Below are 17,752 nucleotides of genomic sequence, written 5' to 3'. Positions count from 1 at the left end.
AGAAAACCTGGAGCTTAGGGAGGTTAAGTAACTTAACCAAGGTCACAGAGTTCCTAAGGCAGAGAGGATTCTCTCCCAGGTATTTTTACTCAGGAACTTCAGATCTTAACCATTACCATGTGCTATCTTACACTACAGTGTTCAACACTATCCACACTAATTTAATATCTCCTAATGACCTTGAAACGTTGTTTCATGTCCAAGTAGAAAAACTTTACGAGCTCTGATTTTCCAAAAATAATGTAGCTTGTGTTTTCTTCACTGCTAGCTACTTTATTACCGGTCTGAAAGAAAAGAAAAAAAATGTATAATAAACGCCCCCCAGTATGAAATGCAGAGCCAAGACAAGAACATTTCATTGGCTTTGATTTCCCTAGGGTCCCCTTCCAAAGTAATTTAAGTCAGAAATAAGATCTTATCCAATCTTTACTTTTGCTTTTTTTCCCTTTAATGAAAAAAGTAGGTAAAACTTATTCACCTGGCAAAGCCTGAACACTTTTTTTCTTTACCAGTTCTACAATCTATATAATTGTTATTGAGAAGGATTATTTAAATTAAATTAATTGCCCAGCCATGAGAATAAGCAAAATCGTTTTGAGAGATTTTTAAATGTGTATTAATGAAGAGTTTGAAGTTTCCTGCCATGGAGTACTATATAAAGTATCCACATTGTTAGGAAAAAGCATATAATGTCTTAAATAATATTTGGCTGAAATTGTTGCCCTTCAGTTAACATTGTTTTATTGTTACTGAAATTGCTTCTTAGCTTGTGTTTCTAATTTTTCTTTTTTTCTTCTTTCCTTTTTGCAAAAAAAAAAATTGTAGCTCCTAGTCAGACTGTTACTCTGGTGACACAACCTGTGGTTACCAAGGAAACTGCCATCTCCAAACTAGAAATGCCATCTTCCTTGCTGTTGGAGGTACCTGCTCTGGCAGATTTCAACCGGGCTTGGACAGAGCTCACCGACTGGCTGTCTCTGCTTGATCAAGTGATTAAGTCACAGAGGGTGATGGTGGGTGATCTTGAAGACATCAATGAGATGATCATCAAGCAGAAGGTATGGGGAGAAAAGATAAAAGCTGGCAGAGGTTTTTCTTTAAAGTGAAGATTTTCCACAAGTCAGTTCACTCTCCTACACCATTTCCCACCAGGTTTTAGGCAGCTTTTCTCTGTCTGCAAACACACTATTCTTTCTACTCTATTCAGCCTAAGTATGATCAAGGAAACAAATTAATGCAATTATCTAAAACAGCCATAAATTGAAAAGGAATAACACAAGGAGAAAAGCATAAACCTTACAAGCATAGTTGGCTTAATTAAATTCACTGAACAACTGGTATTTTAAAAATCTATTTAATATCAAATAAGTAGCTCAGTTGAGCTGTTTACATTTAAACTGTTTGTTTGGGCACTCTGCAGCCATAATGTATTACAGAACAAGTATGGTAATCCAGGAATTGGTTATTCACTCTTCTGAGCTGTCTGTGCCAATTCTCCTCCAATGCTAAGCATAATAGAAAGTTAGCTATAAGTAAAAAAGAGAAACGCAGCAAAACATGATATATTTTAAAATGTCTTAGATCTGACTATTGGCATTTATGTAATGCCATACTCAAATAAACATGTTTTTAATACGAAGACTGCATTTCTGAGCCTCATTGGAATCCATTCTGCAAAATTATGACATCAACTAGAAGCATAAAAATACATTGATATAAATGCGGTTTACCTAGCTAGAACAAATATACTATACATCTTTTACATTTCTGAATGAATACGAAAAGTAGTTTTGAAAGCTTTATACACTGTAGTTATTTCACTTGTAAATGATTTTCAAGTCTTTTCTAAAAAAGTAATAAATTGTACTAAAGGTATTTGGGTGTCACAGAACTACTTTTGGCAAAAAACAAGGAGTAAGGCAGACAGATTTCTTTGTAAAATGAAATTCAGCAATTGAGTAGGAGTAAAAATAATTTGATAGTAAATAACCTGCATTTAAAGTACCTTGATCTTACACTCAGAAGACCTGAATTCAGTGGTTTTTCTTTGTCATTTGCAAATGACATGAGTGTGGTCAAATCATTTTCTGGATCTTGGTTTTCTCTTCTGGGTACAGGGTACACAGAATTCACGTTCACTCTATCGTGATAGATATGTGTGTATATAAAGATATGTAAATGTTATAGAAATATATATAATTTGTTTTACTACTGCTTCATAACGAGTATTAGTAGCCACGTTTTTCAGAAAAAGCAATTGCGGCTCGTAGATGTCACATTCCTTACAAGTAGCAGAGCAAAGATTCAAATCCAAGTCTGTTTGGTTCCTAAGCCTGTGTTCTTACTTTCTATGTATACTGCCTGCCAGTATTAAGTGTAAACGTGGCTGCCGTTTGGTGATATATGTATGTTTGTATGTATAGTCTATGTCAGACACTATGCTAAGCGTTTCGCAATTGCAATGTGCCGATACATACAGAAACAAGAGGTACATTCTTTCACAATGTCATATTGAGGTATGCCAATACTTCCAGGACTATTACTAACCGGAAGGGACAGTATGTCATAATGTTTAAAGCAAGGGCTTCGGAGTTAGATTGTCTGTTTTCAAAGCTTGGCTCCTTTACTATGGCTGTGTGACCTTGGGTAAGTTATTCAACCTCCCTGAAGCTGAGTTTATCTATCTGTACAATGTGGATGATGATACTATCTATCTTATAGGTTGTCATGAGGATTAAATTAGGTAGTATATGAAAAATGCTTCCCACCTAGCCTTGCTTACTGCAAGTATTTACCTGAGGTTAGTAATTAATATTAGGTTCTCCTGCAAACTATGTTAATCTGCCTACTCGTGGCATTTGTATTGTGCAAACTGTATGTCATATAATGATGATGAAATACGTGAAAATAAGAGTTTGTTTCCACATCTGCACCCCATTCTGCCGTTAACATTACAGCCTCCTGTAAAAGCCACTACCTATTAGAGTGGGAGAGAAAGTCCATCCTCTCTTGTGAGGGGTTTGTGAGCCCAGCCTTTGAGGAAGGCGTTGACCTGCTCAGTAGTCTTCAGAGTTTCAGAAAGGACTATTAAGTTGATGTCTCTTCAAAGTGATAGTGTTTACATATAGGTCCAAAATTAATTTGGGAGGATGTTTAAGTGCCATGTCTGAGGCACAAAAAACCAGGATTTGTAAATGTCATGTATATATACCTCTAATCTCCCTTCTCTTGCTAAATAGTGGGATGCTTTTCTTGCTTCCTCCTCTCATATTAAAAAAATAATTTATAAAGACATTGTTAGTTTTTGCATTTTATAGCTTCAGTCACTAAATGACCCTAAATTAACATTAGACAAATGTGTGTGTGTGGAGGGGGACAAGAAAGAGAGGTAAGTTTGGGGAAGTATTTATTATAATATCAAGAAATAAATATTTCTTCTATGTAAAGTTTCAAATAAAACAATCATAACTTTAATGTTTGAGGTGTGAGGAATGAGGTAATATTCCAAAAAGCCTTTATAAACTGTAAAACACTATCAATGCCTGTTTATTTACATATTCTTTTAACAAATTTTTATTGAGCTAATCTAAGTGCTTCGGAAATACAGAGTTGGGCAAGATAGGAATGTACAGATTAAAGAAGAAGAAGAAAAAAATAATAGCACTATGATAGAAATAAATTTCAGGATGCTACCTAGCACTTATTTAGCACTAATGATATACAGTCACTGATCTAAGTATGTCACATGTATCACTTAATCCTCACAACAACACTTGAGATTGATAGTAAAGCACAGCGAGGTTAAATAACCTGCCCAAGGTCAAGTAGTAAAGAGACAGCAATGGGATTTGAACCCAAGCAGTCTGGTTCCAGAATCCTCACCCTTAACTACGATGGTTTTCTACTGCCCTGGGTATGCTTGCATGATGCTCTAGGGACTTACTTCAGAGAGAGGACATCTAACTAAGCCAGGGAACAGATCAGATATCAGGAAAAAGTTCTTGAAGAAGATAAAACTTAAAGAACAAGTTGAAATTAACTAGATAGATAAAATGAGAAAGGCGATCCCAGCCGAGGGAACAGACTGTACTTTTTACTGATGTGGAACACAACATAGTATAGTATAGAAACTCTGATTCCATATGGCTGAAATTAAGGGGTTAAGAAAGAAATTGATGAGATTGAACAGAGAGAGTAGGGCTAAAAAATGAGTCCTTGCCAGACTAAGGAGTTTTGATTGTGTCCTTCAGGCAGTGGCAACCCTTGAAGGATTTTAAACAAATGTAGTTAGTTGTATATCATTTAGGGTTCTCTGGATGCAAGCAACAGAAAATATCCCCTGATTAAATCAAGCGGAAAGTAAACATACTGGAATTAGCCTGAAGACAATGGAAAAGGTTTAGGAAAAGAAAAGGGATCTGAGCATGCCTGGGCATCTAGTTAGCAGGAACTACTGGTGTCTCTTTGTGACCCTCTTTTTTCTCCATACTGTGTAACTGTTCAAAATTGAAAGTCCTGGGAGAGGAAATCCAGCCAAACTTGCTTGGGCCACACGCCTATCTCTTAGCTAGAAGAGAGCAGAAAATTTTGATTTAAAACCTTCTTCCAAAGCCCCTCACAATGAGGGAGAGGTAATTCCCCGGGAAGAAATTGGAGTCTGTAAAAATTGAAGACGGAAAGGATGCTGAGCAGCCAATAAATGATAAATGTCCACCAAACTCAAGCAAGAATATGTAGAATAGGATGGAGGACAGAGCAAATGAAGGAGATTTGCAGAAAGTGATTATCATGATCTAAGCAGTATATTTATCTATTTCAACTTCGCAACATGGAGAACTGAAATAAAGGCCATTTATGTGCCAGTACCGTAAATATAAGTTTGTTTGATGCTAACACAAACACGAATTGGTTCTCAATAAATGTAGATTGCTTGAAGGATAATGTGAATGAAATGTGATGATAAACAAGCTTCTTTTTCAACAGAAATTGGAGTTTGGGAATTGTAGCTGTGAGGCATCAGAAGGTAGGTGAGAAGATGTAGCAAAACATGTTATGAGTCTAGAAGAACTTGGTTTTGAATTTATGAAGTTCAGAGCAAATGTTAGACATGCAATGATTGAAATATTATTTCCAGAAAGGGAGTAAGGACACAGCATTTCAATAAATTAGCTTTCCATAGTTCTAGGCCTTGAATTCAAAATCACATATTTGATATTGTTTCAATAAATTATTTAATTTAATTCTTATTTTAGAAAATAAGGGACTGCTACCATTTTGACATGAAAATAATTTTTACTAAGTGAATTACGTTAAGCAAAAAATGGAAGTTAAAATTCCAACTAGAATTTTCTAAAAGACTGTAACATGTAGCCATTTAAAAAATGAAGCAACTCGGCTGCTTCATTTTAGAGAGTAAAAAATATACCATTAAATTGTAGAGAAATAGAGATGTGAAATATGAAAATTAAGCCTTTAAAAGTAAAATTCCAAAATAAAAAAATTGAAAAATAAAGTAAGACTCTAAGTTTATGATGAAGCTCCGAGTTTACTTTCTAAAATAGTGGCTTAATAGCAGAGGATGATTGGTAATTTATAGTTTAGTGTCAGAGAAATCTGATAAAAATTGCTTTTCTCATTCCATCACGTGTTTAAGTTAAATTGCTCTGAAAAAAATTTGTTTTGACAATTAGTCACAGTTTTCTTTCACTGACATAATCTTATCGAATGAGGGGGAAAATACATCTAGAGTTTTTCCCTGAAAGTGATGATTGAATATGACCCTTAGAGAAAGGAAGGTGGGAAAGACAGAGGAGAGAGAGGAGGGGTGAGGGAAAGAGAAAATGGAAGGAGGGAGGAAAAGAAGAAGGGAAGAGGAGGGAAGAAAAATTCCTGAGGAAAAAAGAGAGAAGGAGGAAAGAAGAAATGCAAAAAGGGATGGAGGGTGGGAGGGAGAGAGCGAGGTTGGGAAGATAGGACGCTGGCAAATTTGGGGAGAGGTTTGTGGAGAACTGTGTCGCTATCAGCAGACAGGACTTAGGCAGCCATATGATATCATTATTTTTATACTACTGGTGTCCGATTGCCTGTGCTAAATAAATTACAGTCTTTTTTCAAGCCATTTTGGCCAGGTGTTCAGGGTAATTCACCACTAAATCTGACCCACAGGCATTTGAATAAAGAATTGAGTCGGCAAAGGAGTTTTATCCTTTAATAAGACCTCTTCAGGTTGGGGTTGAGACAAATTGGCCAATCTGGACAAGATGATAATAGCATTGTTCAAGATTCATTTTTAACTACAGGTTACACTGCCACTTGGGTGATTTCATTATCCAAAGATTGAATAAGCAGTTTTAGTGGGGACAGTGTATATTTAAATGGGCAATAATTACTTGGATGTGTTTATTTTTTTATTGTTAAGGTCAAAGTCTTTAATAAATTCTATGATTATTTTTTAAACTGTGGCTATATCTACACAAAGAGCAATTGAATGGCTCCAGAATCATTCTGATTATAACTTTTGTTGAATAAATTCAGCCACAATCTGATGACAAAAGAACTTGTCTAGCATGGGCCTAGAATTGGTGGCACAATGTGGGGGGAAAATGACATCGATCGTTTAAACTAAAAACAAGACAATGCTTCTTGGTATTATTCTATTGCCATGAGCATAGCAGAAAAGTGGGTATTACAAATGATTTCCCCTATTCAACAAATGAGAAAAGTTACAGACAACAAAGTCAAAGGCCTAGGGTCACTTAGTGAATGTAATTGTTCTAATGTAGATCCAGACTTTGGGGAATAGATAATGTTTCTTATTTCTTTTTTGTTTTCTGTGACCGCCCCCTTCTTAAACATGTCATTTGTCCACCAGAACTGTAACAACACAAACTAAGCCCAGTCCATTTTCATGGGTATCCAATAGATTTCGCAAGTTAGATGATAGTCATCTTAGGGTGAAGAGATTGATTATTCTGTTTTTCATCAGCCATGCAGCTCTCATCTCATCTGTTCATTTCTGCACAACCTTAAGAAACACCACACCAGAGTGTGCTGTCTTTCCATAGATCCATATATGTGTTGAATTCTACAAAGAGTAATGTCATAATGTATCTCGCTGAAGATATTTGCAAATTTTGAACCGCAATTATCTTCTGATAAATGGACATGTCTTCTGTAGAAAGTTCATAACTCTGTGGATCACTGCTCCACATGCATACAATTTTCTTACCTAATGAGAGCCAAATTCTCTATTATCTTCACTGAAGGATGTAAAGTTATGTCAATGTCGTTAATATGACTTATATTATACTTTCCAGTCATGACAAAATAAATTCCCCTTAAATACAAAGGTCATAGAGCTGCAAACACAAAAAAAACCCATTTTCAAAGTCTCATAATAACCTTTTTATGCAAAATGATACCATACACTTTCTTTGCTTAAAGATAAATATAAGCTTTACCAAATCACATATTTCAAAGTCTATGAATGGAAATGCATATCTTACTACATTTCACTTCTACTCGCTGTAAAATTTTCTGTCAAAACCTTATCAAGTAAAACTGAACCATGATATTTACATGATTTCTAATAAAAGAAAGTATACTGTGTTTTCAATGAAATACCAGTGGGATTCTGGTAAGCAAGTTTATGTTTCTTATTGTTTTTCAATAGTGAATTCTATTTACAAGTTTGCTTGCTTGGGTCTAGATAGGAGTTCCTTTATATGAACAGGCTTTTATTATTTGCATAAAATACCTAAAATCTGAGATCTTCTCTAACTCAATGGCTCAGTATTTTTGGAAAGCTATGTAATATTATTATACCCTAAATGTTATCACCTGCTTTTTTGGACTTTTTATTTCACCATAATTTGGGGTCCTTGAAGTCTATAATTGAAGTTACAATGTGTTATAATGTAAGTTCTTCTTATTATTATCCTTAATGTTCAGATAATGTTAGGTAATGTTAAGGTTAGATTATAGTTCCTTGTTTATTCATTCCTTAGTTCAACAAATTGTCTTTAAAAACCATGTTACAAAGTGCATTAAAGGCAGTTAGGGGACTATTAGGAAATGACGTTGGAAAGAGATAGTGGAGTAAAAATTTGGATTTAAATTTGATTTCCGGTGTATGTTAGCGAATAATTGAGAATGAGATAAAACAATGATCACACATCACTATTACAGTGTTTTTGTACATTTATCCACACTTTTTTGTATATGATTACTTACGTTAAAGTGATACATATATGTGTATACATATTATTAACATACATACAAAGTAGATATTTTTAATAGTCTGCAGTAAAAATAAATACTCCTCATACTTTCTTTCCTCTCTCAAATACCTACTTTGGAGGCCCCTGAGTTACAATGTCATGCAGATTCATTAGGAATATAATGACTACGTTTTAGGAGCTTTTGGTATAAGACTAAGTTTTCATTCATCTGTTACTTATTAAACATTTGTAGTGAAAGATATCATGTTATCTGCTCTTAAGGATTAAAAATAAGAATATCGGCTCCAATTTTAGAGTGTATCTTCTGTGAGGGAAACATAAAAGGCAGCGGTAATTGCCACAAGAGAAAAAAGTGCGATGGTGGTTTCAATCGTATACATATTACAATGAATGAATCAATCAATCATTTATTTTCTTCCTCCTAATATGTGCCTGCCTTTCTCATATAGAAGAAAATTAAACTAGACTTCTCTTTCCAGATGTCTTGTTAATTTTTACTCAATAACCTGGGGGTGAAAATTTATTCTTGCATAATATATTCTAATGTTTTAAAATTTCGTAAACCAATCTAATTGATCAGTAAATTTCCCAGGTGATCATAGCTGCATTGTTTTTGAGAGAGAAGCAGTAGAATTTGACCATGTTCATGTGAGCTTTTATGAATTCACTAAAAATAATACCAGGGTTTCTAGAGTTATTGGAGTCAATTCTTTATTAAATTTATAAAAATAACTTTGAATATTATTTTAGTAATTCATAAATCCTCCCAGATTCCTTCACTTTTATATTTCACACTCTGTGTAAACAAGTAGCATCATATTCAAGGATTATGTATTTCCTATAATTTTTTCAAGGAAAGAATATCTTCTAAGTTATTTTTCTCAAGAATAGAAATGCTTTGGTTTCCTGACGTATTCTCCCTTCAATTATGGAAGTGGAATAAATTTGTAATGATAATCTTCACCCTCCCCCCCAAACTGATTTAATCTATATTCAGCTGTATGATTCTTTTTAAACCTTCCCACTAGAAATAAGAACGAGTAATGCCATGGGGAAGGTTTGGGGCAAAAGTATATAGATAAATCTCTACTTAAGAAAGTGGAGAGAAGAGAATAATTTACACTTAACTCCATGCTTTTTTTCCCCCCTAAAACTAAAAGAACTAGACTGTGGTGAGAGGAAAAATAATCTACAGCAACCCTACTGAGGCTAAGCTTTTCTGTCATGTCATATTATATGAAAATCATAAAAAGCTGCCACAGATAGAACCATAAATGCCCTTTGAGAAATTTGACATAAAAATCAAACTGCCACTTTACCACACTTACCCGAGTTCAATTTTATTTTTTTTTAAGTTATATAATAGGTGTTAGGCACTAGAAAAGGACAGTTATTGGGGGCAGATAATAGCAGTTGGAAAGAATGCAAGCAGGCAAGAAGCTATCTATAATGAGATTTTACAGTAAGATTGTTCTCTAAATCAAAAGGAGGATGTATCTTATTTTTAGCATTAGGAAACTTTTTAGATGAAAACCGTTGCAACCATTTCAAGGTGTGAGTTCTAACCAAATCCAATTATGAAGTTACCACACCGATGACTTAGGGTTCCTTTCCATTCCTTAAAGTTGATTATAGTGATGAGAAACGTCGAGTTGCCTGGTTTGTCAGAGCATTGAAGCCTTGGAGATCTATCCCTGCCTTCTCTGTGAAATTTGTTTTGATGACTCCAATCCATATTGGTCTTTTTAATTAGTGATTCACTGCAAAATTATTTTGCCCGTTAACTATATATTTCCTTGTAAAGCTGCTTCTATTGTCTTGAATTTCCCTTTTAAAACATTTATTGTCATTTGACTTTTTACTTTTTCATATTTTAGCCCTTGCAATGAATTTAAATTTCCTTAAAGGCAAGCATAGGATTCTCTTTGCTATTGCAGCTAAGGACATACTAGGCGTTTTATAAATATTGTTGATTTACTTTATCTTCACGGATGACTAGGTTTACTTAGCATTCGGAATTTAACAGTCTGTTATAGAGCCATATGCATATTTATGTTTATTTTAACTTTTAAATGCAGCATGATTTATTTCTGTTTTTGGTCAGTGATGAAGGAAAGGCTCCGGGGAATTAAATTTACCACATCAAGAAAAACAATTATAATTTTAGACTGTAAGAATTTTAGAAATTAAAGGCTCTTCGTTTCCAATTAATAATGGTAGGATCGCACGTTTGGCTGCCTGTGAGCAAATCCTCCACACAATAGCTTATCCAGAGAGGAGTTTGTTTTTCTCACATAGCGAGACCTCCAGAATTATGTGTTCCAGGGTAGGTTCAGCAGCCACAAAATCATGTGTCCCAACTCCTTCTTTCGCCATCCTCAACATACAGCTTTCATTCCTTCTGGTGGTCTCAAGGTGACTACGCTGCCTGTAAGCACTATCTCTGTGTTTCAAAATGGAAAAAGGGGAAATGGGAAGGTAAATGCCTGTGTCAGGTGTGTCAGCTCCTATTTAGAAGGAAAACAAAAGCTTTTCTGGCAGTCACACATAGAAGATGTCTACTTTGTGTCAATGTCTACGGCACTGACCAGAAATGTGTCACATGGCCACTCCTAGTTTCAAGGGATCCTGGGATGATAGAGTATTTTAAATGAGTAAGTGTGTTTCTTTATTCATAATTCAGAATAAAACTGGTGATCTAATCCTAAAACCCTGCTGTTCTGAGCAAAATCTGGATTCTTTTAGTTAAGATGGAAAGAATGGATATTGGATAGGCTGTGCCTAACAAGACACTCTTAACTAAAGCATGTTTTTCTCCTTTAGACTTAAGTAGCTTTTAATTAGCTAAAAATGATGTGATTGTTTTCCTGTCTTCTTAGTTCTCTCATCACAGAGATGGAATGGGAGTGTGAATGTAAAAGAATAATCCTAGTATTAGAATAGACGTCAATGATTTTACTTTACAATCATTCTGTACAAAGGTCACTGAAAACAATGCAAATTAGGTGGGAAATTGAAATACATTGTGTTTATATTTCCTCTATTCTCAAGGAATAACGTCCTAATTAACCACATATGTTGTCTATAATTCTCTAAAGCTGCACAGTCCAATACAATAGCCACCAACCACATGTGGCTATTTAAATTTAATTAAAATGTAAAAATCACTTCTTTAGTCGCACTAGCCCCATTTCAAATGCCCAGTAGCCACATGTGACTAGTGACGACCGTGTTGGACAGGACAGATACAGAACATTTCCATCATTGCAGAAAGTACTATTGGGCAGGGCTACTCTAAACAGCTATAACACATATGTTTCAGCTATCAATGAAATAAAATTAAGGAAAAATTGTTTTATTCATTTCTATCTTTTTGCCTCTGAATATTTTTAAATTGGAGAGAGAGAAAGCAGTCACATAACAGCTTAAATAGCCTGACAAATTCAGAAAAGGTCCATTAGCATCAATATACACAGAATTAGGTCATCAGTTTTCATATTCTGAATTATTAAGATGCAAACACACCCACGGAGTTCAAGGAAAAATATAAGCAATTAAAAGATTACCAGTTCTAGAATGATGATCAAACAGGAAAATAAGTAACATGGCCCAATTTATATAACATGTTTTAGAAGATGAATTTTTTTCTCTGACTGTGTTGCTCTTTTTATAACATCTTATAACTCCTTTCCGTGATCTTCTCGAGCTTTCACCGCAAGCCCCCGTGTTTCCTTGGCCATCCATGCTCTCTTCATTGAAGCAGTATCCCAAGGCCCAAGTTCCTAGATTTTTCCTTCTTCCCCACGATGTGTTCCAACAAGGGAAATCACTCTTGCCTCTCATAATTTCAATTGTCTATTTTATGCTGTAAAAAAGTAGAAAATGATGAGTGTTGAGATTTTGACTAGGAAATATACTATTGTTCCTAAGAGTTGGAATATTGCAACCTTTCCCCAGCTGTTCTGTGGAACACTAGATTCATGAAATGTTAATAGACGTTCCTCACGAAAAAGTCAAATAAGCTGAGAAATGTGCCTGGACTTTGCCATCATAGAGATCTACACTGTACATCACCATAGCAGTCACTGAAAAGTCCCACAGGAATGTTAGCACTGTTGAGCTCCGCAGTTCTCAGTCATTTCTCCATGGAAATCGTTTGTGTGAGACATCTTAAGGAGCACAGTGTAGAGAATGTTAACTTATCCTAGTCAAATGTGCATGCCTCTGGGAGTTGCTTGATTTCTCTACGTGCATTTATTTTTACCAAATTAATCTTTCAGAAATCTTTCCTCTTAGCGCCATGTCTGTAATGTGGGGAGCTCTTACTAGGATAGCATTTGTGCCTTTCATTATGATGTACTTACCAGGGACCAAGTAGCTAGGCTTTCTCCAGAATGAATATCTGAGGGAAAAACTTTAACAAGCGTTCTATAAAATCAGTGTTGTCTATAAGATATATGTTACATATAATAAGATATATTTATATGTTACATATAATAACATATTTAAAATATTGATTAATTCTTAAAATCAGCACAAAAGTGTTAAAGAGAAGCACACAATATAGGGCAGTACTTAAAGGCATTCAAATGCCTAGATATATCTTAACCTTTTCCTATATAAGGTCTAAAAGACAGAAATCGCACACTTTTCACCTTTCTTTTTGAAATGCAAAGCTTTGTCTCTTCCTTTGAATGTTCAGTTACAGGAACGCTCAATGGGAATATATCAGAAGAACATAAATTCTATTTATATTTATTTTTATCTCATTCTTTTAAAGTTAATATTTTTTCTAAAGTACGTATATTAATAACATAGTATATGTCTACAATTTTGAATAAATATGGATTCCTATGTGTGAGCCAGAATTTTTTCAATAGTAGGCGTGTGCAGTCAGAAAAGTTCGGAGACTGTTTCTCCTCAATGTGGCAGATGTCAGCTGTCCCCTGGCCTACAACTAGGTACCCTCGAAAGAATCCATCATATGATATGAAAGAGCTCACATAGACTTAGCTGATATAAAGCTCTCTCTCATTTATTTCCTTTAACTTCTCTTTGCTGAATAGAACACGACTTGTTCGGTCTACAGCAGAAAGATTGCAATCACAGATGTTCCGCAGGCCTTCATCTCTTTAGATATATTTTTTTACAACCAGGAGGCATGTTCTACGTTGTTTCTCTTCTTTCTCTGACTCTTAAAGCTTAGGTTTCAAAGTAAGAGTGAATTTGTTTTAAATTGCCCAGAACTATCCTTTACTCGACTAACTTCCAAATGGAATCATATCTGCTTTTAAACTTTTGAATTAAACTTCTTATCCAATATTGAAGGCATATAAAATGTATCTGTTTCTTTACAAAGAAATATATATTAATTCTTTCACATTGGAATAGTCTTCAGATAACTTAGTGACCGTGATGTTAAGCATTTTGTAAGGCTGGTGGGAGGAGTGGGAATATTTTTTGATCATTTTATCTTTTTGGTCTCTCTGTACGCATCTGCTTATGTCAAATAACCTCTAATTATGTGGCAACTCATTGTATGTGATTATGATACTTACTGCTAATTTTCAACCTTCTATTGTTTTTTAAAGTATAATACCAATGCTAAAGCTCTGTTTGCTTCCTTTTTTTCCCCTCAGTTTTAATTATATTGTGAAGTCAGGATCAACTGGCCTACAATTCTTTCAAGGAATAGAATATATAACTGATCTGCAAATTTTCTAAAGCTGAGATGCGATGTTTTTTTACCATCAGAAATTATGCAGATATCAATTATGGTTTCCTTATTAGAAAAGCAATTCCTTGCCCCCAAATATTGCTACTGTGTAATCATGCTGTCACATTCTTAAATTCTACCTTTAAGAATGAATTTATTTGGTTTCAAGCATTGAATCTAATTGTTCTCTGTTGATGTGAAAATATCCTACGATAATCCTTTATAACCATGCAGATAAAACCCAATTGAATTATTTCTCAACTCCAAAAGCATAAGAAATGTTGTGTGTCTTTGTTTTTTTCTAAATCAAATAAAATTTGGCTCCGAGCCTTTCTTCTAGGGTAGTCGGGGATCCAGTGTCTTGGTCATTTTTCGGAGTCCCCCTTCTTTTCCGAATTCTTCAATGGCCTTCGAGAGGCTTAAGGGTCTTCAGAAAAGAAATCTCCCAGTTGATATTACAATTCTGCCTTTTCTTATGCCTAGGAGTTCCTGTTATTCTAGCTCATTTTCTAAAATCCAAGATTTTCCAAAACAAAGAGCTCTGAATGCCTTTTAAGAGCAAGGAAATCCAGACTTCAGGGACGCAGCCATGCCTATCATCTAAAAGTGAAAAGGAAAATATAGCTATTGTTCATTTTTAAAGAAAAAACACAGTTACTTTCTCAACCAGGTTGTCTTGCAACCCCATTTATCAGTTCTCAGCGGGTTGCTTGCTAAGAGATTCTGAAGGAATGCAACAAAGAGAAGCTAAGGAATCTAAGGGGCATGAGGTCTACAATGTTAGGTTCTCCTGTCTATGAGGTTGTCACAGCAAGGGGGCAGTTTAAGGGCACTTCCCTTAAACTCACACTGAGCTTACAAAGGGGAAGAATGGAGCTGATTTTAAAAATCAGCTTATAGGGACCAGCCCGGTAGCATAGCGGCTGAGTTCATGTGCTCCGCTTTGGCAGCCCGGGGTTTGCTAGTTCAGATCCGGGTGCAGACCTAGCACTGCTTATTGAGCCATGCTGAGGCAGCATCCCACATGTAAAATAGAGGAAGATGAGCACAGATGTTAGTTCAGGGCCAGTCTTCCTCAGCAAAAAGAGGAGGTTTGGCAGCAGATGTTAGCTCACGACTAATCTTCCTCAAAAAAAAAATCAGCTTATAGTCTATTATATGATTTATTGTCTAAATCATAATACATTTAAGAATGAAAATGAGTGTCATTATTAATAATGCCAGACAACAAGAGTTAACTAAGATCGTCCAGGGAAAACTAGATATATAGTCACTTTATCTATAGATAAAGAGAGAAAATTAAACAAGTATCAACACTTTGAAAACTGAATTATTTGATGTATAGATTGTTTCTCAGAAAACCTTATGTTAAGTTGATATTTTTTATAATCTATTTGAGAAAACCAAAAAGTAAATAGGCAATTGAGGTATGATGAAATAAATTCTATGATTGGGTAAAAACAGGGTATTCTTCAAGATTAAATCTGAACATAAATGAGAATGTGTTCCATTTCAACTAATAGGAAATCCAATTCAAACTGGCTTTAAGAAGAAAGGGAATTCATTGGTTTATGTAACAGATATATTGCATGGGCTTCAGGCATGGCATGCTCGAGACTCCAATTTCATTGCTCACTTTTGCTCTTCAACATTGTCAGAGTAGTTACAGGATACATTTTGCATACCACACTATATTTAAAATGAAAGAAAACTTTTCTTTTCTTTTCTTTTCTTTTTTTGGTGAGGAAGATTGGCCTTGAGCTAACATCTGTTGCCAATCTTCCTCTTTTTGCTTGAGGAAGATTGTCACTGAGCTGACATCTGTGCCAGTCTTCCTCTGTTTTTTGTATGTGGGATGTTGCCACAGCATGGCTTGATAAGAGGTGTGTAGGTCCATGCCTGGGATCCAAATCCACCAACCCCAGGCCACCGAAGGGTAGCACATGAACTTAACCACTATGGGACTGGGCCAGCCCCAGAAAACTTTTCTTTCTTGGCCCTCAAATGAAAGTTTTGAGCTTCTCTCAATTGAACTAGCTTAAATCATAAACCCATACCTGAACAAATTATTCTGGCAAGGAGGATAGGAATCCCACCCTAATTCCCTGGTTTTACAGAATAAGATGCTGTGAGGGTTACCAATACACCTACTCTAGTCATGACTCCAGATTGTAGGGAACTGAAAAGAAAAGTTTCCCACAGGAGTCAATGTTTCAACCAAATATAATTCCTTTCTAACTGGACTAACAGTCTTATCAACATGGTTCATTTTTTGTTTCATCCTACAGTAATCCCCCCAATCTGTGGTTTTGCTTTCCACAGTTTCAGTTACCCATGGTCAACAGCAGTCCAAAAAGAGTAAATGGGCAATTCTAGAAATAAACAGTTTATAAATTTTAAGTTGTGCACCATTTCAAGTAGCATGATGAAATCCTACGCCATCCTGTGCCATCCTGCCCAGAACGTGAATCATCCCTTTGTCCAGCGTATCCACACTGTATATGCTACCTGCCTGTTAGTCTCTTGGTAGCCATCTTGGTTATCAGATTGACTGTTGTAGTGTCACAGTGCTTGTGTTCAAATAACCTTATTTTACTTAACAGTGGCCCCAACACGCAAGAGTAGTGATGCTGTCGATTCAGATATGCCAAAGAGAAGTCGTAAAGTGCTGCCTTTAAGTGAAAAAGTGAAAGCTCTCATCTTAGTAAGGAAAGAAAAAACGATGCTAGTTTTGCTTTTGCACCTCAAACTGTGAAACTTACAGCCACAGTGTGTGGCGAGTGCTTAGTATAGGAAAAAAACATATTATATATGGGGTTCAGTCCTCTCCATGGTGTCAGGCATCCCCTGAGGGTCTTGGAACATATCTCCCATGGATAAAGGCGGTCTACTGTATTTTCCTATTTCTTGGTAATGTTATATAAGTAATTGCAGAATTTAAAAGCTGAAGAGAAAGAGGACACAGAATACCATGTCTTTTGTCATTTCAAAAGCAATAGAAACTAACATATTCATTTTCTTTCATTAAACATCAAGAGAAATATAATGTATTACATAAACATGTATAAATAAGGATTTCCAACACTGATAAACAGGAAATATTTTCTTGTTACCTTGTTTTCTTCCTTTTCTCTTATCCTATTTTTCTTTGTCAACTCTGATGACATCTCCAAATTTCAGCTTTTATTCATAAGAAAAAAGTGACTATCATAGTAAAGAACACTTTTGTTACAATTTGGACACTCCACCCTTTCCTCAAATAAAGAGGAATCTTAATATTATGTGAACATTTTTTCCTGCTTTTTCTCATATTTGTGGAAATAACATGAGCTTTTCTGGAGTCAGGCATCTAAAGTCTCGCCTTGTGTTATTGGCGAGCTACACAACTTCTGTGATCCTCAGTTTGAGCATCTGTAAAGCTGGGGTTGAAAACTCAATGATACATTGTGGTTCTCGGGAGGGAAAGCACATTGTAAGCTCTTTGTAAACAGATCTCAACTCTGCAGTTGCATTTGCTCTAACTGTGCGCCACTTCTCTCCACATTTTCACTTTGCTCTAACATAACAGTGGTATCTTACGTCATCCATCAAAGGAAATAATTAAATAAAGCCGCTCTTTAAAACAAATATTAATTTTAGATGATTAAATAGGTTTGTATGGAGATTCCTCTTGCTAATTGTAGCAATTTTCCTTGGTGAAAAATGATAGACACTTGAAAAACCAATTAATCATGATGGCTCCTTTTGCGGCATAAATAAATCAAACTTTCAAACCTGAGATAGAATCAGAAGGGCA

The 17,752-nt window shown here is 35.3% G+C and overlaps 1 protein-coding gene across 11 annotated transcripts in view; it reads left to right on the top strand.

Annotated features, from left to right (window-relative positions):
* DMD (dystrophin) overlaps window positions 1-17,752 on the top strand; it is a 2,264,041-nt gene that overhangs the window by 1,662,555 nt on the left and 583,734 nt on the right. For all 11 annotated transcript variants that reach the window (XM_070604303.1, XM_070604310.1, XM_070604305.1 and 8 more), the window contains one exon: window positions 826-1,058. In XM_070604303.1, coding sequence (XP_070460404.1) covers window positions 826-1,058 — 233 coding nt within the window. The remainder of the gene's footprint in view (window positions 1-825; window positions 1,059-17,752) is intronic.

This window comes from Equus przewalskii, chromosome X, assembly GCF_037783145.1.
Source record: "Equus przewalskii isolate Varuska chromosome X, EquPr2, whole genome shotgun sequence".
NCBI classification, from domain to species: domain Eukaryota; kingdom Metazoa; phylum Chordata; class Mammalia; order Perissodactyla; family Equidae; genus Equus; species Equus przewalskii.
This window is presented reverse-complemented; position numbering and strand designations above follow the sequence as displayed.